Source organism: Leiobunum rupestre, chromosome 11 (genome assembly GCF_980474605.1).
Source record: "Leiobunum rupestre chromosome 11, qqLeiRupe1.1.hap1, whole genome shotgun sequence".
NCBI classification, from domain to species: domain Eukaryota; kingdom Metazoa; phylum Arthropoda; class Arachnida; order Opiliones; family Sclerosomatidae; genus Leiobunum; species Leiobunum rupestre.
This window is the reverse complement of record NC_143394.1, coordinates 6,258,004-6,284,521: the sequence shown is the minus strand read 5'-3', so window position 1 is coordinate 6,284,521 and position 26,518 is coordinate 6,258,004. Positions and strand designations below refer to the sequence as shown.

At 34.9% G+C, this 26,518-nt stretch overlaps 1 protein-coding gene across 1 annotated transcript in view; it reads right to left on the bottom strand.

The window, feature by feature from the left end:
* Window positions 1–25,923, bottom strand: part of LOC149921217 (unconventional myosin-IXb-like) — a 46,142-nt gene extending 20,219 nt beyond the window's left edge. The window contains exon 1 of the mRNA XM_090164095.1: window positions 25,543–25,923. Within this exon, the coding sequence (XP_090020221.1) occupies window positions 25,543–25,561 (19 nt within the window). The 5' untranslated portion in view covers window positions 25,562–25,923. The remainder of the gene's footprint in view (window positions 1–25,542) is intronic.
* Window positions 25,924–26,518: the final 595 nt, after the last annotated feature.

Below are 26,518 nucleotides of genomic sequence, written 5' to 3'. Positions count from 1 at the left end.
AAGTCATCTGGCGACTTTTAATTCTATTAATTCAGGTGGCCGGGTAACCCGGGTTACAATGCGTAGGAGGGTGGTGGCAAGCCCTGCATGCAACGCGAGCCAACAGATCCCTCCACTTACTATTAGCCTAGCTAATTAGTATTATTGATTATTATTATCTGTTAGGTGTTACCGACCAACGAAGACAATTTCAGACAGATTGGGTAAAAATTACGGTAGTTATCGTTTCAAGAACGTTTACAGTTTTTATTCGCCATTTTACAAGATGGCGTCGGATTTTAACCAAAACATTAGGTGTCATCTATTGGGTTTTACTGACCATCGAAGACAATTTGAGTAAAATGACGGTAGTTCTCATGTGAAGAACGTTAAGAGATTTTTATCTGCCATTTTTCAAAATGGCGTCGGATTTACAAAACAAAAGACTCATCGGTCGGTATTAAACCGACCAGCACATACAATTTCAGCCAAATGGGGCAAAACGTACGGCAGTTGTGGCGTCAGGAACGTTTACAGTACATGCTTATTCGCCATTTTACAAGATGGTGTCGGATTTCAACCAAAACAATAGATTTTATCCGTTTTGCGTAACCGACCAACGCAGACAACTTCGTATAAAAATTACGGTAATTATAGCGTCAAGAACGTTTATAATTATCTTCCATTTTTAAACCGCCCAACGCGTACAATTTCAGGCAAATTAGGTAAAACGTTAAGCAGTTAAGGAACTATTGGGTTACTAACAAGGAGACACACCCGATTTTGTTCAAACTCGGGGGTTAAGTAGGCCATAATGAATCAAGAAAATTTCCAAAAGGAAAAGTTTCGACGGGCATTAGTTTTGCCATGACAACCAAAAATGTTTTTGACAACACAAAATGGAAAATTCCTTATCGAAAATAACATGGGATTTTGAAAATTTCGAAAAAAATTGAAAAAAAAAAATTAAAATGCAAAAAACTAGAAAAAATTGATCAATTCGTCAATTTTGATAAAAAATTCCTAGTTTTTGCATTTTAGAAATTTTCAAAATCCCATGTTTTTTTGGATAAGGAATTTTCCATTTTGTGTTGTCAAAAACATTTTCGGTTGCCATGGCAAAACTAATGCCCGTTGAAACTTTTCCTTTTGGGAATTTTCATGATTCATTAAGGCCTACTTAACCCCCGAGTTTGAACAAAATCGGTGTACACCTCAGTTTCCTTTGTAAGTGACTAACGGACCAATTCATTTTCTAGCTCGCTTCTGCAAATTACACACATTGTGTACGGATATAATTGTACGTGAAATAATCCATAAATGTCTTCCATATTATTAATGAACATTTTGATAAATGAACTGGATAAAAAGAAAACCCTAATATCTTTCGTATAAACAAAAATAAATAATTACGAGTAACAGAAAACCTTCCTGTTTCTGTTGAAAGCGATTCATAAATGGTATATACACCGCTTAATTTAGCCATCCACGTCTTCCAGATATCCCAATTAATCATAGGAATATTTTAGTTGGACGTTTTTTCGCGTATCACGTCTAGACTGGTGATTAAGCCCTGACTCAAGTCTATGACAGATTGTTTTAGATTGAAATCTCTCCAACGGAATGTTTTGACGGTAATTTAAACTTAATTAAATAAATATAAGTTTATCGGATTAACGGCACTCTCAAATAATTAATTGTTTCCAGCTACCGCAATTTAGAAATTTTCATTTGAACAATGTTACGGTTTTAATAACGGAGGGATGACTAATTTCCCGTTCCAAAACTTACGACTACGTCATTTCTCAATGCTTAAGCGCAATCGTTCAGTGTCATACTTATTATATTACGTTACTTATGCTAATATACATTTTATAATACACACGTAAAATTACTTTATATTGTAATAATTTTTATTTTTATTATGAAATGAAATGCCCATACCTACAAGAGTATACGCAGCAAGGTTTCATACATACAAATGGTGATAAAAATAAATTATTTACTAAATATTTACGTGATAAAATATATATTTTATGACTAAAGTCATTACATGTCATTGGGAATCGTGAAAAAGTAGTAAAATTTACTCTTTGTGAATGTAATTTTTGTATTTAAGGGGGAAGACTACAGTGGCCATTGTCTACTTTCGCGCTATTTCAAGCTGAACGTTTTTAATTTGGTATTTTAACTTATAAATTAATATTTAAGTGTAGAACAGCCTCTTGTTTAGTGCTTAAAATAATTTTGACAATTTTAAATTTAAAAGTAATTAAATTATTACGTTTTAATTCGGACCCCCGGAGTAAACAAGCTGGGCAAGCGCCCAAACTACCCTTTAGTTAGGACCTGATATCTCGTTAACTATTAATATTAGAATTATAAAAATTATTTTAAGCACTAGAGGAAGGTTCAGCCTAATAAGAAAAATATAATTTAATGATGTAATTGTTAAAACAGAAACGTTCAACTTGAACGAAAATAAGGCTTTTACGGTATTCTTCCCCCTTAAAGATGGTTCATGAATATTGATAGAATGAGTTAAATCCAAAATGTGCGATTTACAAATAACTTTCAAACATGTTAATTGATTGAGTGGTTTAGTAAAAGGTTCTTATCGTAAGGGAGGTTTTTTAAAAAGTGAGTGTGTTCGATAAATTTATTTTGAACATTTTCAATTTTCGTTAAATGATATTCTGCCTCCCCAGGAAATAATTTGTAATTTTCTTAAGAAGTAGCTCAATTTTCGGTAAGTTCAAAAGTACTGATAGCCATTCTATATAATTTTTGACGAATTCGTCTATGCGTTAAACTCCTAAAACAATACCTGCAATTTGTTTAAAACTAATTTAAATATAAATCATCTATGCGCTAAACTCCTAAAACCATACCTGCAATTTGTTTAAAACTAATTTAAATATAAATCATCTATGCGCTAAACTCCTAAAACCATACCTGCAATTTATTTAAAACTAATTTAAATATAAATCGTCTATGCGCTAAACTCTTAAAACCATACCTGCAATTTATTTAAAACTAATTTAAATATAAATAAGAAACAATATAAAAAATAGGGCAATGTAGAACATCGAATAAAAATGCTATTAAACCAATTAAGCATTAAAACAACTATACACCATGAAAGTGGGTGATTACAATCAAGGGGCAAAAAAGCAAAACGAATGAACGCGCAACCAAATAAGGAGATAAATAGCGGCCGCCAGCCAATGTATACAGGTGTCACGGGTAACATTCCATTATTCAGTACGGAAGAATTTTCGTTTCTTAACGAATGCTGACGAGTACGTTAAAAGTAATATACCGCAAAGAAAAGAGTTATTTCGAAACGCAGAATAATTGAGGCATCGAAGCGAGCACCGGGGAGAATTGCAAGGAGGGGACGCCTATTTGCGGTTTCAGATTGAGGCGCAGCTACGAGTTGATTCGTTCCGCGGATGTTGACGTTCGTTGTACAGTTTTATTTAGACGGTAGTTCCATAGATTTTGGACGCCATTTGCCAAGATGGCGGCGAACGCGCCAAACGGTTCGATTACAATTAGCCGTTTCAGGGTCCAAGACAGACGCTTTGTGAATTATTGTCCGCTTAGCAGACGAAATTCTAGCCGTCTATGAACTTCTCACGTTGGCCGGCGCTACATGGAAAAAGCTAATTGTATATGAACTGTTTTCTTCCTTTCCTAATTGATTTCTCTCACTTTTGCGCATTCGCCTCCATATTAGAAAATGGCGGCCAAAATCTAATCAGTGGTTCAATTAGTCGTAGAAATGTGGAAGTGATCTTAAACGATGTCGGCCGCCGCACACCAACTAAATTTCGTGTACGTTTTCGAATCCGACTACTGTTGGCCAAATGTATTTACCCAATCGATTTACCAGTATTTGGCCAGGTTGGACATTCTAAAGCGAAAATCCGTGGTTCCCCAACCGTACGGGCCAACTGTTTTTTGAACGCAGTTGGTCCAGTGGTTTTGCGCTACACGGGACAGTGTGATTTAGTTCAAATTGTATAAAAGAGCCTTTTTCTTCACTTTCTTGCAATTTTTTTCAGGTGCTCATTTACGAAGTGAAGACTCCCTCACTCCGAGCTTTGCCCTTTCGCCTCCATCTTGGAAAATGGCGGACGAAATCTATAACACGTACTCCTGTATCTTCTGTTCTATTAGTCGTAGATTTGTGTCAGTTATCTTAAACCACGTGTAAGATAAAAAGACGTCTGAGAAAAATTTAGTCTAAAACCAAATATATATTTGTAGAGGTTGTACAACGTACGTAACGTTGAAGGGTGGACGGAATTTCGTATTTACTAGGGATGCACCGATATGGGTACAGCCGATATTAACAAAGTTATCTATCGTAACAGTATGATAAAATCATTATAAAAGACGGTTCAGTTGCCTCGGGTATTAGCCTAGCTGATTATTATTATATGATAAAATCATTCAGTGCACTGTCATACCATTTTATTATAATTTTTCATGAAAAGAAGTTTACAAGAGCATATCCGAATACGTTTCTTTTCATTTTACGTGATACATATTTTCTATCACAAATTCAATAGTTATTTTATCGAGAATTTCCTCATTTTTAAGTTTTTCCTGAAAATATTTTTCTAATACCGATATCTGCCAATATTAATTAATTGGTTCTAATGAAAACAGCATGTGCGAATATTGGTGTCCTACTAAAATCCTAGAGATAATCAAAGTAACTTTATGGATGCTTTTAGAAAGGAGTAGCAGATCATGTTAAATTTTAATAAAATTCAATTTTATTAAATCCAATTTTCCATTGAATTTTCTATTTCCAAGTTGAACTTTATTGTTGTAAACCTTATTTCCAATGCGCAGATATTTTCAAACCTCAAACAATGGTACATGGTTCCACGAGGCAAAGAATCAAACACTAAATTCGCTTCTGATAAAATTCAATTTGAAGATGATTAAACTTCGCGATTAAACGATTGCGCAAAGAAAATAGTGCTACATTATTCTGATATTCCTACACGGTGACCACGAAATATTTTAAAATCCTTTAAAGGAATTATAGGAAATTTATCAGTGAAATATAGGAAGAAAATTGGGATAAAAAAAAGGAAAAAATAGGATAAAATTAATTATTCAATAAGAGAAAACGGTTGTCAAAATTGTTTAAAGGGGGGTATTAACATTCAAAATAAAGTTGATAACCGATAGAAATAGTCGAAAACTATCGGTGAACAGTGTTGGAAATAAACATCTTTTAAAACTAGGACATTTTAAAGACTTCTAAGGGTAAAATATTAACTATTTTAATTTCTTTAGACTGTGAGTTAAAATATAGGCATTATGATAAATTTAATGAAATTATTTGAGAAAAAAGGAAGGAACGTTAAATTATAGGAAAGAGTAGGAAATATAGGAACTGTAGTCATCCTGTTCCTAAGATATACCACAAACGGATGTATTTCCCAAAACCCGTTTATTTGTTTCAGGGGTATTTCCTCAAGAGTAAGTGGTTCCCAATTTTGTTCGAGCCCCCCCCCATATCTCTACGATTAATAGAACATACGGTACAGACGTTTTTATACATTTCCCCCGCCATTTTCCAAGATGGCGGGTTACGTTAAAGAGCTCCCAAAAATCTATAAGAAACCGGAGATAACGATTCTGAGTGCAATTTGTTCTATCTTGGAGGATAGAAGGGGTTCCTGGAGGGGGACATATGAAACTCTCGTTAAATGCTGCCACCATTGAGGGGAATTTGGAACTATATTATTTTTTTCCTATTTGACCTTGACCGACAACACAGATCGCGACTAGCAAGATTTTTATGATGTTGATCGGAATGTTTTATACAGTTTTTGATAACGTTATAAACTTAAAATGGAAGATGAAAATATTTTTAAAGTCGGTTGTTTATCAAGAGCATAATTACACCTGTATTTCCATTTTTGTTTACTTCAAATTCAAAAAACTGGTCGCTCATCACGGGTAACATCAATAGCCTCAATTGGTTTTTGAAATGGATACGGATATGTGTTTCTTGGGTTGGGCCTCGTTTATCAATGAAATGCAAATTGCAAACATAATGATGTTTTTTTTAAAGTTGATGCGGTAATGGAGTTTCGATTAATACTAAAAATCCATTTTTGGGTGAGCTCTAACTTAGCATTTCTCTTTCCAGGTTTAGGTACTGGATAAAAATTTATATTCTTGCGAAATCTTGAATCACTTCTACAATCTATATAACAACAGTACTTTCCCATAATAATGAAATAATTGTAAAAGTTTTAATATTTAAACTAACGCGTAAAAGACCGTTTTGCATTCCTAAGCCTTGTGTGATCTAAAAACGTCTTCCAAATGGGCAGACGACTAATTCGAATTTTTTAATAAATTTATCCACCGCTAGATGCTACTTAAGTCCTAGGGTCCGACCAAAAATTACCGCCCCCTGTTTTCCCCCTGTCCCGCGCTCGGATACCTATCGTATATGCTCTTGGTATTATATTTTCCCCTCCAGGAACCCCTTCTCTTCTCCAAGGTTCTATGTTACGCTGAAATCTGAGCTAAATTAAGTGGACCAAATTGGAGACAGACTGTACCAGTCAAATGAATAGCCCACGCATCACGTCATTCGTCAACAACCGAAACGTGAGCTAATCGAGGCACGTGCATTCCGAGTCCTGTCCAACTTGTTGATAAGCGACTGAATCAATTTTGGCCGCTACCCGCTTACGCTTCCGTGACTTCCGTTTCTGAGCGCCAAAATAGTCTCCCTCGCGTAATAGACACACACTCGGAATGACAATAGCACGACGAATACGTCTACATCGAATATAGAAGACATTGTCCAATGTCACCATTGGATTCCGGTTGCGGGTAATAATGACTGGTATTGTTACGTCAAAAACGGGTTTCGCTGGATATGGCTTCACGATGTTTCAGGGAATTATCGTGACTGATCGCCTCACGCGCCGTATCGCGACACTGCGTTCGAGCTTTGATTCGCATTCATTTTACAAATATTTCATTTCGTTAGACAGGTCAAACCAGCCTACAATATCCATTTTCACCCCTAATCCCTTACGGAAATGATTAGATTCAATGTCCAAATTTAGATTCAAAAGGCATCTAGACGCATCCTTTTTGAATCTTTTTATGTTTGGATAAAATACATGCGTAGTAATTGCATCAAATTATAAGACATCTTGGATTATAATCGCATCAAATTATAAGACATCTTGGATTATAATCGCATCAAATTATAAGACATCTTGGATTATAATCGCATCAAATTATAACACATTTTGGATTGTAATTGTAATAATAACTCATTTTTTATTGTAACTAATCTAAATAACTCATTTTGGATTGTAACTGGTCAAAATTACTCATTTTGGATTGTAACTGGTCAAAATTACTCATTTTGGATTGTAACTGGTCAAAATTACTCATTTTGGATTGTAATTGGATTAAATATAACACGGATTGTAATTCGATTAAATATAACACGGATTGTAATTCGATTAAATATAACACGTATTGTAATTAGATCAAATATAACACGGATTGTAATTAGATCAAATATAACACGGATTGTAATTAGATCAAATATAACACGGATTGTAATTAGATCAAATATAACACGGATTGTAATTAGATCAAATATAACACGGATTTTAATTAAATAAAATATAACACGGATTTTAATTAAATAAAATATAACACGGATTTTAATTAAATAAAATATAACACGGATTTTAATTAAATAAAATATAACACGGATTTTAATTAAATAAAATATAACACATTTTGGATAGTAATCGGATCAAAAATAACACGTTTTGGATTAAAATTGGTTGAAAAAAACCACGTTTTGGATTAAAATGGGTTTAAAAATAACACATTTTGGATTAAAATTGGTTCAAAAATAACACATTTTGAATTGAAATTGGTTCAAAAATAACACATTTTGAATTGAAATTGGTTCAAAAATAACACATTTTAGATTGAAACTGGTTGAAAAATAACACGTTTTGGATTGAAATTGGTTAAAAATAACACATTTTGGATGAAAATCGGTTAAAAAATAACACATTTTGGATTTAAATTGGTTAAAAAATAACACATTTTGGATTGAAATTGGTTAAAAAATAACACCTTTTGTATCGCGATCTTCCCAATTTTTATATAATTTTGGAGTTAAATGTGATCCACTATTTTCGTAAGGAATGGATTCTCTATTGAACACTTGACATAGTCTAACACCCTTGACGAATTTTTAGCAACGCCACTTATAAGCAAAATAAATGATGATATTTCTGTTTATTTTCACTTGACAGTATCGGATGAAACGCGAATATGGGCCAATAAAAGAGTTTGCATCGGGAAGATAAAAGTTATCTTTACTGCTAAAAACAGGCGACTCAATAAGGAGGTTATCAATGTATGTCCATCCCATAAAATAGAGGAAAGCCTTTTTCACCGGCGCCGCACCCGCGTCTAGTCACTTTCTTTTCTTATCTACTGTAAACAAATCTCTCTCGAGATGGCAGACAAAACGTCAAAAGTCAAGAGAGTCACAAATTCTCAGTGATGGGCATTTTTGAAAATTTCGTGATACCTTTCACTCCATCTCATTCCCGTTTCTAACATTTTACACTCAAACTCTCACCCCCGTAAACTAACTTTTGACCTGATCTCCTCTCATCGCATTTCGCTAATGAAACTAACCTCACTCACACTCCAAATACTTAGTTTGGAAAATCTTATTTCCTCTCACTCTTCTCTCACTTAAATGCGCAGCTTGGATACTCATCTCACGCTCCTCTCCATTGAAAACTTAGAGCAGGCTCACCTCCTCTCAATTGCTCTCTTTGATCTCACGGTGAGAGGAGAGTGCCCATCACTGCAAATTCTACTATTTTTAAGGGGGAAGACTAATTTCCCGTTCCAAAACTTACGACTACGTCATTTCTCAATGCTTAAGCGCAATCGTTCAGTGTCATACTTATTATATTACGTTACTTATGCTAATATACATTTTATAATACACACGTAAAATTACTTTATATTGTAATAATTTTTATTTTTATTATGAAATGAAATGCCCATACCTACAAGAGTATACGCAGCAAGGTTTCATACATACAAATGGTGATAAAAATAAATTATTTACTAAATATTTACGTGATAAAATATATTTTTTATGACTAAAGTCATTACATGTCATTGGGAATCGTGAAAAAGTAGTAAAATTTACTCTTTGTGAATGTAATTTTTGTATTTAAGGGGGAAGACTACAGTGGCCATTGACTACTTTCGCGCTATTTCAAGCTGAACTGTTTTAATTTTGTATTTTAACTTATGAAATTAATATGTATGTGTAAAACAGCCTCTTGTTTAGTGATTAAAATAATTTTGACAATTTTAAATTTAATAGTAATTAAGTTATTACGTTTTAATTCGGACCCCAGGAGCTAAACAGGTTGGGCAAGCGCCCAAACTACCCTTTAGCTAGGACCTTCTATCTCATTAACTATTAATATTAGAATTATCAAAATTATTTTAGGCACTAGAGGAAGGTTCAGACTAATAAGAAAAATATAATTCAATTATGTTATTCAAATTGAAACTGGTTAAAATAGTTTTTTTTTAAATATTCGAAATGTTTTGAGATTTCGCCATGTGTTGTAAGTATGTACAAAAAAATGAAAAAACTCAGACTTTTACTAAAAAAACGAGAGATAAGTTTAGAAAAAACGTTTGGATTATTATCGCTGCTGCGTGACCTGACGTCATCTGTTTTTCCCGTTGGGTAAAACAACCTGTCAAGATGGCGACCATGGTCAAAGCTACGGAGTGGAACTAATATACAATTGTTAGCAATAAACTAAAGAAACATCTAAAAGTCAAATATAATGTTCTTACATTAAAATTCGAATATTGACCTAATTTATCAGAATTTTTAAGTTCTTTGATTTTTTTTCGGTCTGTTTGAAATAGGGTGGTTGATTTTTATTAAAAAAACTATTCATTTGATATAAATAATACTTTTTTATTTTATTTGAATACTTAAACATTTTATGCCTGTTTTTCCTCGGCAAATGAATAAGTAAATTGTTTGCACTGATAATGTTAACCCAACTATAAAATAATCTGAATTGATTTAGTACTTGTAATTATTTCATAAATATGTAATCCATAGAAATCAATGACTTATTAGAATTTGTAATTTATTTGAATTTATTTCGGCCTTATTGAAATAAGGTTGTTCATTTCTTGATTAAAAAAACGATTAATTTTTTATAAATCGGATTTTTATATTTACTGAATATTCAAACAGCTTATGCCAGTTTTTCAAAGGATTGGAAAATGTATTGAAAATTTGGCTTTCATTGACAATGTGAAACAAAACTTAAATTCATATGAATTGAATTAGTACTTGTAATTATTTTGCTCCGAATTGACATTGCATTTGTATATTTTCAATTAAATCAACTTTTTTATTTCATTTTTACACATATTATGCTTGTATTTCCTTGGCATTGATAATGTAAAATTTAAATTAATAACCTCTTTTGATATAATCCTCCACGACTAGAAGCTAATGAATTTAACTTTAGTATAATGGTTATACTACTTCAGGTTAGATTTTATCTAAAATTTGAATTTTATTGTCTAGGCTCTATTTGGCAGTATAATAAAACAATTGTTTTAAGCCTAATTGTGGTACCGCAAACTCTATATTTGACTTTTACGTGTAGTTTATGGTTAGGTTTATTGGTTGCTCGTACCCTCGTAGCCATAGATATATGAAATAGTATAGATCCACAATACTACGAGGAACTGATACGGAACTAACAGCTAGCAGACAACGCTTATTTTCTGGATGTGTTACGTTACAGCGCCATCTTTCGACTAAAAGCAAATAAAGACACGTGACTTCAGCTCCACGTTACTTTAGGTCTATCAACATTATTAGGCCTAAACTACCGCGTTCTTTTTTCAAATACTAATTTTGAACACCGATAGATGGCACTATTACGTATCGCACCCAGAAAATATTTTCCAAATACTAAATTTGGGTCACCGATAGATGGCACTATTACGTAGCGCATCCAGAAAATATTTTCCAAATAATAATATTGGTCACTGATAGATGGCACTATTACGTAGCGTATCTCGAAAATATGGGTCTTCTTCCCTCTAAATAATTAGGTGACCACCATGGGCGCGTCTTAATATCATGGCTGACCTGTACGCGTTACCAAGGCAACGAACCACACAAACCAGCAAGCTACGAATTTCATTACCACTTCGCCAACATTTTCATAAATATGTAGGCCATTAAAACATTTGATTGAAATCGCTGGTTGGAAAATTCGTCCATGTTGGAAATGACTGAAAGTTCTGAAACACGCAACAGCCGTTTCCTATTTTACGGTCATTCGTGTATTTTCACTCGGGAAAGAACACGAACAAATTTCCCTTAAGTTTAAACACGTGGTAAGAGGCAGAATCCGCCCCTCGAGACCAAATGTCCTCTTCGAGTTACAGGAAAATCGCGCACCGGGACGCGCTGCCGGATGTATCTGATCCCTCAGGCTCAGAGCAAACATGAGATAAATCCAATAACGCTCATTTCGGATTTTGAGAAAATGGCGTAGAAATGTGAAATAAGTTGTACCACCATAAATATGACTTTTAATAAAATAATTATTACTACATTTGACATATTAAACTAATAAATTATCAGTCAGTTGCAATAATTAAAATTTAACGTTGCGCCATGTATTTCTGTTAAAATATATGTTCAATTTTAAAATATTGTAAGGTGGATTACATGGTAATTTAATTATAAATAATAAAACTGGATAAATCTCATGGTATAAACCATTTTATTAATTAATTAATTTATTTATTAATAGGCTTAAAAGAACGGATTGATATAGGGCCACGACTCGAAACGTCTCCAATTAATAAAATTGTTTATACCATGAGATTTCTCCAGTTTTATTATTTATTATTATATAATACCATGGTAATTAAAAAATTTAATATTTATGATAATTTAAATAAGATGGAAAATTTAAAACAAATTGTAACATGGAAAATATGGTAATTGGAAATATATGTAAAATTTTAAAATATTGTAAATTGAAAACTATGGTAGCTTAGAAAATATAAAAAAAATTAAAGAGTATTGTAACCTGGAAAATATTGTAACTTGAAAAATATGGAAGCTTAAAATTTACCAAAACAAATTAAAAAGTATTGTAACCTGGAAAGTATTGTAAATTGAAAACTATGGAAGCTAAAAATATACAAAAAAAAATTAAAAAAGTATTGTAACCTGGAAAATATGGTAACTTAAAAATATTTATATACATGTCTATTATTTTAAAAATATGAAGTCTTTAGACTGATATTTTTGAATTTAAAATATTAATTATATTAACACCGTAATGTTATTAACTTAACTAACTACATTGATTTTAATTACTTCTCCAAAATAAACCTATTATATAATGTAAAAATAAAGTATTTGTAAGTTACGATAAAATTGCGTCGCAAGAGTGTCGATCCCGCTTCGAGCCTCTCACAAGAGAGACCAATAAGGACAATTTAGCGGAGATATTTCAATCCCAGAAGGAGTGTGTCCAGAGGGGGAGGGCCCGGCGGTTTCTGCGGATGCGAATCTAACGCGCCCGATCCATCATTGAAGTCCCCTTCCGAGGCCCTCTAGTCTCATTCTTCAGCCACCATCATCCTCATTAGCAGGGTTGCCACGTTGGTACCATCCCGGCGCGGTATATTCTCAAAGGAGCGCAACAATCGCGAAAAGACGCCCGTGATAAGCAACGCAAGCTGCTATCAGAATGGAAATGATTTAAGGGATATTATCAGAACTCAAAAGATACAAGGAACTAAGGGGTATTATCAGAAACTAAATGAATTTAAGAGTAATAGGCGCTTAAATAAATCATCCTCCAAGGAAATCGCCAAGAAGTAATATTTCCGAGAACCAGGACCCGCACGGTATTGTTTATATAGTGCTTGTGGAAATAATGGAAACTTTTCACCTGTAAACAGAACGTCGTGTTTTTGCCAAGCCTTAATATGTCAAAAAAGATACCTGGTTAAAAGGGAACGCTTGTTGCTGCCATAAAGGTGAAAAGTGTTCATTATTTTAACAAGCACTATATAAACAGTGACTCGCGGGTCCTGGTTCTCGGAAATATTACTTCTTGGCGATTTCCTGGTAAGGTGATTTTTTGTAGCGTCTATTATGATAATTTTAAAAATTTAACTTGTAATATCACAATACGTGTTTCTATAAAATAAAACAGTAAAAAATAGAAGTATAAAAAGTTTTTATCCGCGTCACGAGCGCCAGTTATTTCAGTGCTTTACTAGCGCGTGAGTTTGGCACGCGGGTTTCAGATTCCGAAGGGTCTCGCGACTGCAGCGCCTGCTCTCTACCTTCAAGAGCTACAGCTAAGTGACGTAGACAAAACATTGTCACATGACCTCCCGTATTTTATAGAAACACCTATTGAAAGGAACTAAAATATTGAAGGCAATATTTAAAGAAAAGTAGCCCAAATGGCTATATTGGGGCTCAATCTGGCAGCCCCGCTGTTTATCAGATGCACCCGTAGACACGTCTGGCGGCCCCAGCCGAAATTTGCTGATTTGGTGGTTAGCTTGAATTCTATTTTTCTGATTTCTATCAGTGAGCGGGGCCTCTCGTTTCCTTACGAATGAGCCAAACCTAGTCTAGAGCGGCAGATTGTTCATCTCACTGGGTCTAGCCGTCCTGCCACGCTTATAATCCAAACTTTCAAAGTACTTAAGGTGTAGAAATTTTGCCTTCAATGCGAAATTTATTTCAAATAACCTTAATAGACGTTTAAATAAAACCTTTTCGGCGATTTGCCTAGAAGTCTGAAGTAGTAATACAAAAAGCCACTGGCTTAAGGGGTTTCCCCCGAGTTCTTCGGTTTCCCCTTTCCATAAAAACTTGAGGTTAACGTTAATAGTTAGTGTAGGGAGCTGTGGGCTCGCGTGGCTTGAAGGGCTTGTCATCACCCTCCTACGCATTATTATTATTATTATTATTGATTACACTTGAAAAAGCGTAATGTTTTATATAGTATTGTAAGTCGTAAAATTGTCCGGAAAATGACCGAAGCCTTTTTATCGGAAAATTTTCCGTATTTTTCCGAAAAATATAAAAAAAGTTGTCTTTCCATGATTAGTCTAATATATTGTGGTCAAATTTAAATAAAGCGGCATTTTCGCCTATTTTTTCGAATACAAAAGTAAAACTAAACCACTAGACTAGTTTAACCTGATTAACAATGTAACACTATTAATGTTTTGTAGTATGTTTACTGATATTAGACATTTTATATCGATAAGAAGTTAAAAACATTAAAAACCTTTTAAAAGTAATTTATGTTTCAATTTTTTATTTTTCCGATTTGAGTAATATCTTCCGCAACTCGGAAAAATTTTCGCATTTAATTTTTCCGGAAAATTAACAACACTAATTTTAAAGCACGCGCTACTTAATATTTCAATGAGAAAAAGAGAGCGCCATTTATTGAAGCACCTATTACGTCACGATGAGTGTTAACATCGAAATAACAGTAAGAAAATCATTCTTGGATTTAAATTTAACCGCTAGGGTTAGGATTTCTTAAGAGGACTTACTTCCATATTTTACAGTGAAGACAAGGCATCCTGTTTTTATGAATAAACTGAACTAAACTTCTACGAACGGAATTTGTTACATAAAAACAAGATCAAAAGCTTAGCTTATTTTATGGCAAGGTCTATTGCCGATGGTAGACGTCAACCAAAAGATTGATGTACGATAATTTACCATCACATAATAAGTATTGCATTTCGTTCTCGGTTCTAGATACTTTTGAGACGGTGTAAAAAGTATTTTTGCCGATATCTCGAGTAACCCGGTTTGCTTTTAATGTTTTATTTACTTTTTGTCACCACGACACCAAAAATATTTTCCTGTCCTCAAAGTCGTCTCTTTAATAGTTTCATTATGCGTTTTTTACGCGTCTATAGAAACGATTTCAGACGATTTAATAACCCCGAATGTAGTACACCTAAAATGTATTAAGATATAAAAAAAGTTAAATCTTTAACGACCTCGAAAATAATTTCGAGTTTTTTTTTTCATATTTTTTTTGTTCAATGCCGATTCAAACCCTCGCGAACCGCAACTGGTTGACCTTGAAAGTTGAAAATGATGTTTGAAAATAATGTATTCGGTGTTGAATGTCGCAAAAAAGGGAATGTTTTTGTAGAATATTTCGTTTTGCCCTTTTCGGTAGTATCCAGTGTTGCTTACAATTTCTATCATAAGTAAAATAATGAATATAAGTACGTTACGGTTTTTTACACACAATCCTAAGGATTTGTGTGTATTAGTCTCACGTACAGTGTAGCCGTTGCCGATGCCCATGCCGATGCCGATGCCGATGCCGCCGATGGCGCCGTGTCGCGCATATCTCTTCAACGGTTAGGGCTAGAAGAGTCAATGATATCTCGTTCGAATGTACATACATCGCCATTGATAGCCTTTCATAAAGTTTTCAAATCGGAGCCCAAGAAGTTGGGCATTTGCCCAATTTACTATTTTCGGTGATTTCCTTTATGTGGTAGATATTTTCTTTAAAATTAAGTCCGATAACGTTAAAAAAAACATTATTGGATAGGTTAGGATTAAGTTGAATTACAACTTCGGTTATATCAGTAAATATTAAATTTAAGTATAGTTTTCGCGGTTATTTACGGGACCCCGATGTTCGTGGTTTTATATTTCCGCCTGAAAGTCGACATAACGTTCCTTAATTTAAGTCCGATTTTCATGAAAGTTATATTTTTGAATAGCTGTGGTTTCCATTTAACCTAGAATTGCCATTTCGTTGCGTAGTTTTAATTCTTAGTAAGGTTTTTTGAACAGCGTATAAGTACCCCCATCAACTCCAACATTGGAAATACGTGTACTTATAGAGACTTTACGCCGTTCTAATATGACCAAAAACAAACAAATAAGTGTGACACTTATCGGAGGCCGTTCTAATATGACCAAAAACAAACAAATAAGTGTGACACTTATCGGAGTATTATGCTTAAAACGTATGACCCGAAGTAACAATTACGTGTGACACTTATCGGAGTAATACGCGATGCTTACAACGTTGACCTGAAGTAACAAATAAGTGTGACACTTATCGGAGGCCATTCTAATATGACCAAAAACAAACAAATAAGTGTGACACTTATCGGAGTATTATGCTTACAACGTATGACCCGAAGTAACAATTAAGTGTGACACTTATCGGAGTATTATGCTTAAAACGTATGACCCGAAGTAACAATTAAGTGTGACACTTATCGGAGTAATACGCGATGCTTACAACGTTGACCAAAAGTAACAAATAAGTGTGACACTTATCGGAGGCCGTTCTAATATGACCAAAAGTAACAAATAAGTGTGACACTTATCGGAGGCCGTTCTAATATGACCAAAAGTAACAAATAAGGGTGATCCAAAGTAAAAAATAAGTGTGATCAGAAGTAAAAGAAATATTCGATGCTTTCAAATTATGAATAGAAGTAACAAATAAGTAAATAGGTGTGGATATATATTGATTGTGATATCGGCGTTGCAGGCTGCTCTGAATAACTCAAACAAACTTAATACATTAGAAGGATTGTGTGTATTCTGACCGTTGTACGTCTTGTTATATTTATATTTAAGGTGTTAAAGGGAAACTCTCTGAATTTTTAGTAACGTTTTTTTTCTGCGCGTTGCATTGTTATAATAACGCTCAAATAAATTGTATACAGCCAGAGGCGAGTCTTTTAATTGATTCATATCTCGGCCGAAAAATAATCAAATTAAAAATAACAATTGTTACCTGTTTAGAAGTATTGAAACTATACGAAATAACATAAAAAACAGAACCGATTAGGAGCTATAAGTATCGAGAACGATGGCTAATGTACGACTTAAAGCATTAATTTTAAACAGTTTGTATAAACTAATTAAGGGTCTAAATTGGAAATGTACTCTGTACAGATTTTTAATCATGAAATATTTAACAAAATAAAGTAAATTCCATCAGTTTATCTTACGCCATTCTTATAAAAATTATTTTAAAAATTGTCAAAATCTACTGACGTTTTTATCTAATAAAAAAGAATATGGTTAACCTCAGGTTACACCCTCGAATGCGTTGTAACGAAAGTTCACCTACTTTTAAATAGCCGAAATTAAAACCAGAGCGATACTAAAAATCGAAAGCATACCAGTATGCGAAGATGGGGTTTAGAATCTCTGCAGTCCTACGTTCTTAAGTACCCGAATTTATTCCTCGTTTTAAGACAGCATAAAAGATGGGACAATTATCTACACCTGGAATGGACAGGTGTTAACAAGATTTAGCAGCCCGGAGAATAAAATGGTTTTACTATGACCATAAGTGTATAATATTTTTACATAAGTGTGACACTTCCTATTCTTCACACGAAAAAGTTTTACTGAGAGCTATTCACAAGACAGACTGAATTACGGGCTTCGTCGCCGTTTTGCGTCCGCTTGCGAACGCGTCACACGTAGCCTTTGACAGCGCCTCGCTAGGGGGAGATTCTCTTCATGTGATGACGTCACTCCCTTAGAATAATATTATAGACTTATGCTTTTACCAAGAAACTATTTAATAATTAGCTAGGCTAATACCCAAGGCACCACCCTAGGCCCAAGTCATCTAGCGACTTATAATGCCTTTAACAGGTGGCCGGGTTACAATGCGTAGGAGGGTGGTGGCAAGCCCCTCATGCCACGCGAGCCAACTGCTCCCTACACTCACTATTACCTTTAACCTGTACAAGTGTTTATGAAAGGGGAAACCGAAGAACTCGGGGGGAAAACCCCTTAAACCAGTGGGGAGAGAACTTTCAAACTCAACGCGGAAGGTGTAGTTCCGAGTTTCCACCCAGTGCCACGAAAGGGGAGACGAAAAACGTCACCGACGTGCCTTCAATCGCGGTGGAAGACGTCAGTTCGAACTTCGAGGGCTAAGGCTAATTGGCCGACTTATGAGCTGACAAAGGGCTTCTGGTTTTACGCATCCAAAGTATACCTTAAATTGAACGGAATAGTTGACAAAATTAGGCCAAGATGATGGCACCATTTCTTATTCTCGAGTTAGAAACTGTCATTCAAAATTTGTAAGTTTCGTGCCCCTATCTAACCTTTCTATATAACCTACATAAAACGACTTTGAATTCTAAATACATCTTGTCAAATGTACCCCAAATATATAATAGCGCAATTAAAATATTCAATCAAGCATAGCACCGATACAAGTTTACTGTTTATTTTTAAATTAAGTTTGGAAATACTCAATAATTTAATTGCTGGATATTACCGGGGTGAAGGTTTCCTACAAGCAAAAGTCAATAATTATAATCAAAAAGTATGTCAGTTAGTCTAAATAGATGCTGATAGCTACGTGTGGTGTGACGTAGAATTGATGTCATTCCCAAAATTAGGTTTAATTCTAGATATGGCTCTTAGTAAATATTTAACACGTGGAAAATTGACACACTTATATTAAAGATACTTATAAACTTATGGTACAGGATACCGTAACTTAAGCTTGTGGAAACAGCTCACATGATCACATGAAAACTCAACCATTTTCCCATACTATTTGAACCAAAAGCCGAGGGGCAGGTCACTTCCATTTTGGGTGCGTCTTAATCATAGTAAAATGATTAAATCATAGTAAAATGATTAAATCATAGTAAAATGATTAAATCATAGTAAAATGATTAAATCATAGTAAAATGATTAAATCATAGTAAAATGATTAAATCATAGTAAAATGATTAAATCATAGTAAAATGATTAAATCATAGTAAAATGATTAAATCATAGTAAAATGATTAAATCATAGTAAAATGATTAAATCATAGTAAAATGATTAAATCATAGTAAAATGATTAAATCATAGTAAAATGATTAAATCATAGTAAAATGATTAAATCATAGTAAAATGATTAAATCATAGTAAAATGATTAAATCATAGTAAAATGATTAAATCATAGTAAAATGATTAAATCATAGTAAAATGATTAAATCATAGTAAAATGATTAAATCATAGTAAAATGATTAAATCCGGGTAATCAAGATTAAAAAATCTAATCAAGATTAGAAAATCTAATCACGATTTAAACGAGATTTAATCATTCTAATCATGATCTAATCTTTTTAATCAGGATTTAATCATTTAAACGATATGTAATCATTCTAATCATGATCTAATATTTTTAATTAGATTTAATCATTTTAATTAGATTTAATCATTTTAATCGCGATTTAATCATTTTAATCGCGATTTAATCATTTTAATCGCGATTTAATCAATATAATCGGTCGAATCGAGAATTTATAATTAAAATCAAAACTAAAGTATGATTTAATCATACTAATCACGATATAATTTTTTTAATCAGGATTTAATAATTTTAATCAGATTTAATCATTTAATCATTATTAAATCAGATTTAAACATTCTAATCATGATTAAACGTGATTTAATCAACTTAATCGTGATTAAATTGAATTTAATCAAAATAATCACGATTAAATCGGATTTAATCTTTTGAAGGGTGCGTCGTTAATCAAGGAAGTGACCTGCCCCTCGCCAACAGGGGCGTAGGAACGTTCTAGAAGTTGGAGGGGGCAAAGTGAAACCAAAAGGGGTATGGAGAATGGTTTTGAATTTTTAATGGAGTGTAGCTTCTCCGAATGCATGTGTACTTGTTACTACTATATACATTGGCGGGAAAAGACTGAAATTTAAACACAGTTGAGGTTCTTGAAGCTTTATATGCTTTTAAAATGATAATTTGAGCCTTGCGAAGATTTCAACTGACCAAAAGGTTGGAGGTGGCAATAAAATTAGTTGCCCCTCCCAGTAAAATTCTAGGGAGGGGCATTGCCCCCCTTGCCCCCCCTGGTTCCTACGCGTATTGTTGACGGGTTAATTTAATTTTTTTCGAGCTTTAGTGCACAGTCCAGAAATTGCGTATTCGTTGTTAAATATGAAATAGTGTAAATTGGCAATCGCGGACTTTAGTAGTACCAGAAGTAAATAATATATCTCTTACGAGAGAATCATAGTGCTAGTTTTATTAGCTTGAAACATGTAGCTTGTACTGGCTTCCTGCCTTCTCTTGAAAGATTTTTTCCACGTAAATTAATACATAAATTTAGGACATCATTTTTAATAGTAATTTTATCTGTTTGAGCTTTTATCAGCGAGGTATAAAATATCTGTTTACCTCGGTAGGCAGCATTACGGAAAAACCGTAAAGTAATATTACTTATCCCAAAGTTCACTTTCCTCGAAATGACATAGGGTGAAACCAGAAGAATATATATAAATATACGTTATATTTTATATTTGAATATCGCGTATAAATTAAATTTATAATTTAATTTAATTTTTTTATTAATTATTTCGTAGTTTTTTATTTATAATGTAATTTTATTAAGTATTAGTTATAACAAGAATGTATTTATTTATACTCAGGGAGAATTAATATGTCGAGACTATCGACGGACACGTTGAGCCCCTAACCCCATCAAGCTAAGGGGGGGGAGGGAAAAAGGAGGCGGTCTTATTTTTTGCGTCCTCGCTGCAGCGTTAATCGCGTCGAAAAACGTAATTTTTAAGAACCAATGAGATTGCAGTATTATTTGATTTTATTAAAGCGGAGGAGCATACCGGGGGCCCCAACGGGTGGAATTGGAAAAACGCTAAAAATAATCTCGACATATTCATTCTCCCTGAGTATAAATAAATACATTCTTGGTTATAATTATAAAAATAACTCAATTTATAAAAAACAATCGTTACATCATTTTCAAAAAGTATATTTAGAAGTAGCTTTAAATTTTGAAAATTTTGTATTTGTGAAAGTTTCCATTGTGACTACTTTCGATTCGGCTCACTAGATGACGCCTTCTGACTCTTACTAAAATAAATAATTGGACTAATAATAGAAAAATCTATTTTGACACGGTAGGCGTGGCCTAAATCGGAAGGCTTACTGAGGTACATCAGCCGCTTTGAAGCGCCTCAACATTCTGTTCAACTATCAATGCGATTTAGAACTTAGGTGACAGTACGTGCGAGAAAGTTAGGATAGGCTTAGTTCATTAAATTTTTTAAGTTTAGAAATGAAATGAATTCGAGTGAATTTGATTAAAAAAACATCAGCCAAACGCGGCTTACTGGTTATTTTTAATTAACACAATGGTTAATTACCATTACTTAAACTTTTAATGAAATTATTTCAAAAATAAAAGCTCTAAAACTTACTAAGCCTCATCATTTAACCGCCAACAACGACGCCATTTGGTCAAAATTGAACGTGAACGCTTCACCTTCTCAACGAAACCACGTCGGAAATCGACTTCAGCGACGCCAAGTTCGTCCCCATTGAACTAAAATCACCCGTGATTTTACTATTCCCAGTATGAAAATGAAAACTGTGTTCGCCTAAGGGGGGGGGGGGGGGCGGTCCGCCCCGGGTACCAGGGCAGCAGGGGGTGCCATCGGAGAAGCTCGAGGGGGCGGGATGCAAATCAGAACGATTAAACTTGAAGAAGACGGACCCGCGAAAACTTCTGCACGGTCCTGGGGGGTGCCACAAAACACTGCCGCCGCCCCGGGAACCCAGCCTTCTTAAGCCGCCACTGGTTCGTCCTTGCGTAAATTATTTCTCGAAGAGGTATATTATGAACATTTGTCTCTACCTACATGTAAGAACAACAAACACAGCACCCCCACGCAAGGAGTACGCAACCCGTCAAAAGTCGTGCATTTTCTTGTGTACAATTTTCATTGGTTAGAAGCTTTAGTGCCTTTTGCCGTCGGAAGGGGGAAATTGTCTTCCCCCCACCCGTAAAACGCTCATCAGCGAAAAGGTTCGTCCAATGAAATTTGTACACCACACTGCGTTAGCGTGTTTAAAGGCTAGCTGCGTTCTCCTTGCGTTTGTTGCTCATCGGTTTCTACCTACTAACAAGGAGACATCCCGAAGTGTAACGCACCGATTTTGTTCAAACTCGGAACAACTCCTTCTGCGTTGAGTTTGCAAGTTCTCTCCCCACTAGTTTAAGGGGTTTTCCACCGAGGTCTTCGGTTTCCCCTTCCATAAAAACTTGTTGAGGTTAACGGTAATAGTTAGTGTAGGGAGCTGTTGGCTCGCGTGGCTTGCAGGGCTTGCCACCACCCTCTTACGCATTGTAACCCGGCCACCTGAATTAAAGGCTTTAAAAGTCGCTCGATGACCTAGGCCTAGGGTGGTGCCTTGGGTATTAGCCTAGCTGATTATTATTATTACCTTCATGTAACTTGAAAAATACTAAAGGGAATTTATTCAATGGGCAACCGTTTTGCCATGGCAACGAAAAATGTTTTTGACAACAACCAATGGAAATTTTCCCATTGAAAATAACATGGGATTCTGACCGATTCCTAGGACCCCCCTGTGAAAAATTTTAACAAATTTAAAAATTTCGAAAATGCCAAAAATTTAAAAAATTTATAAAAATTAATAAAAAAAACATCAAAATTGATCAACTTTTGATCAATTTGAGGTCAAAATCCCATGTTATTTTCAATGGGAAAATTTAATATTTTGTGTTGTCAAAAACATTTTTCGTTGCCATGGCAAAACGGTTGCCCATTGAATAAATTCCCTTTAGCATTTTTCATGATACATGAAGGTCTACCAATCCCCCGAGTTTGAACAAAATCGGTGGGTTACACTCCTTGTGTTTGTTGCTCCTAGGTTTCTACTAAAAATGGATATGTCTCAAAGAGACGTGATGATCGTGATATACTTCTGGTGGCACTTGGGTGACCCCTCAACGCTTCCCTTTCGCTGCTCCCACGACACGAATCGGACAAAGACCAGCGAAAAATGGCCAGGCAAAACTCGTAAAATCGAATATTTATGATGAAAAAAGACCGAAATTCATTTCCTCCTCCATTGACAACGGATAATATTCGGAGATTTTTATCCGTCAACTGGAATTTGAACAAAAGGTACGATCTTTATTGAATAGTTTTATACGAGGAATAGAAAAAAGGTGAATGACACTAAACGAACTTGCCATTGATGCCGCGTTGCTGATGTATTTAGGTCTAGTTCAACCCCCCTCCCGAAAACACTTCTATTTATATATTCATAAATTCTCCGTAAGCGAACCGGTAACGCCAACTGATATTCATATTTCGCCTTTATCCCAAATCGACCATTTCGCCAATCGATTAGCTTTTAATCAAATATTTCTATTTTATCCAATATCGATTTACAATGACTGTTATAAGTGTATCTCCATTTTATTAAGTGACGGAGTAATCGATTTACTTGCAAGCCAGTATCGATATAGGCCTAAGTATTCGCGAAATCGAAACTAGTATTCACGTAATCAATACTTATTTTCACGGAATCAATATCGGTATTCGCGTAGTCAATATTAGTATTTACGGAATCGATTCTAGCATTTACGGAATCGATTCTAGCATTTACGGAATCGATTCTAGCATTCATGGAATCGATTCTAGCATTCATGGAATAGATTCTAGCATTCATGGAATAGATTCTAGCATTCATGGAATAGATTCTAGCATTCATGGAATAGATTCTAGCATTCATGGAATAGATTCTAGCATTCATGGAATCGACTCTAGCATTCATGGAATCGACTCTAGGCATTCATGGAATCGACTCTAGGCATTCATGGAATCGACTCTAGCATTCACGGAATCGATTCTAGCATTCACGGAATCGATTCTAGCATTCATGGAATCGATTCTAGCATTCATGGAATCGATTCTGGCATTCATGGAATCGATTCTAGCTGGCATTCATGGAATCGATTCTAGCTGGCATTCATGGAATCGATTCTAGCTGGCATTCATGGAATCGATTCTAGCTGGCATTCATGGAATCGATTCTAGCTGGCATTCATGGAATCGATTCTAGCATTCATGGAATCGATTCTAGCATTCATGGAATCGATTCTAGCATTCATGGAATCGATTCTGGCATTCATGGAATCGATTCTAGCTGGCATTCATGGAATCGATTCTAGCTGGCATTCATGGAATCGATTCTAGCATTCATGGAATCGATTCTAGCATTCATGGAATCGATTCTAGCATTCATGGAATCGATTCTAGCATTCATGGAATCGATTCTAGCATTCATGGAATCGATTCTAGCATTCATGGAATCGATTCTAGCATTCATGGAATCGATTCTAGCATTTACGGAATCGATTCTGGCATTCATGGAATCGATTCTGGCATTCATGGAATCGATTCTGGCATTCATGGAATCGATTCTGGCATTCATGGAATCGATTCTGGCATTCATGGAATCGATTCTGGCATTCATGGAATCGATTCTGGCATTCATGGAATCGATTCTAGCATTCATGGAATCGTGGAATCGATTCTGGTATCAGTGGAATCGATTTTGGTATCAGTGGAATCGATTTTGGTATCAGTGGAATCGATTTTGGTATCAGTGGAATCGATTCTGGTATCAGTGGAATCGATTCTGGTATCAGTGGAATCGATTCTGGTATCAGTGGAATCGATTCTGGTATCAGTGGAATCGATTCTGGTATCAGTGGAATCGATTCTGGTATCAGTGGAATCGATTCTGGTATCAGTGGAATCGATTCTGGTATCAGTGGAATCGATTCTGGTATCAGTGGAATCGATTCTGGTATCAGTGGAATCGATTCCGGTATCAGTGGAATCGATTCCGGTATCAGTGGAATCGATTCCGGTATCAGTGGAATCGATTCCGGTATCAGTGGAATCGATTCCGGTATCAGTGGAATCGATTCCGGTATCAGTGGAATTAGACTTTAACTTTATTTAGTTCAACCGGAGCTTGCTTATATTAACTAATAATGGAGAGTCCTAATTCACTGCCTACGGATACACTGTCTCAAATCATTAGCTTTGAGTTCATAGGAAATTTTAGGGTGCAAGAGAAATTAGCGAAGGAATTAAAAAAAAAAAGAATTTGTTTGTTTTAGATAAACCTCGAAAAAACTAACCTAAGATTATTCAAAAAACGATATTCACACGAAAAGTCTTTCAGTTTACATTAAAAAGGAAAAAAATGATGAAGCAGACGCTATTTTAACAGGGCTACCATGTATGTTTAGTTATTTAATTCAAATTCCAAGTATGGCAAGCATGTTTTCCAGTCATTTCTTTCCGAAGACCTAACATTTGGACCAAAAATGATTTTTAATCAACACGGTAATTTTATCTTGGCAAGTTTGAATGCAAAGTCCAGAAACTGCGTGATCGTTATTAAATATGAAATAGCGTCTGCTTCAAAATTATCCCTTCATGAGATGGTACAGGCTCGCATGTTTTATTCAAATGTCAAATAAAATGAGACGTACCTTTGTAATACGGTATCATTCGTTACGGATATCATGCTTCTGTAATGACGTCAAAATAATTTATATAATCCTTCCAACAGACGTTACAATAATTTCCAAAACGGACGCGAAAATCAAAGCACTAGCACGCGCACCATGCGAGTTCACAAGACGACGCGTTATCGTCTACACTTTGATTATCCGATGGCTTAATGACGCAACGTTGATAGACTAAAAATAACGCGATAATCAGATGGTTTTTTTAATAGGAAATAGCGGCGAACGTAACCGAAATAATTACCGAGCAATTCGACCGTTTAAATAATACCAAAAAACGGATAATTTCGGTTTTATTTTTAGGGAACGCGAGCGGTAAAAGTAGCGCCTATTTTGTTGCGGAGTCGCGCGGCGATCTACGAGAGGCCTCGACAGTGTCTATTTTGAACGGCACGCCAAGCGAGAGATTCCGCGTTTCGCCGCTAGGGGTGCCGATGACCTCTCCTTCAGGCGGAACGTGTCGCCAAAGCTTTCGGAGCTGCTTCCGAGCATAGCTCCGCCATCGGCGCCGATCGTCACCACCAGTTTGCTTTTCTTTATTTATCCCTAATATAAACAAGCGCGTCGTGGCAGATAAATCACGTACATAATTGAATTTATCCGTGTTATTGTGAAAAAGAAACCATTTTAAAACACTACTTAGTTTCTAGGTTTGAATTTATGTTTTTTGCTCGTTTTTATTTGCATTTTTAAATGGCTTAGCCAGAACCTATTTCGTTGATTAACATTCAACAAGACCTAATTAAAGTTATTTCAAATGAATTTTACATTTTCATGTTATAACCATAACGGTAATAGTTAGCCTGTGGCACTGGGTGATAACTTGTTGAAGTTAACGGTAATAGTGAGTGTAGGGAGCTGCTGGCTCGCGTGGCATGAAGGGCTTGCCATCACTATTATACGCATTGTAACCTGCCACCTGATTTAAAGGCATTAACAG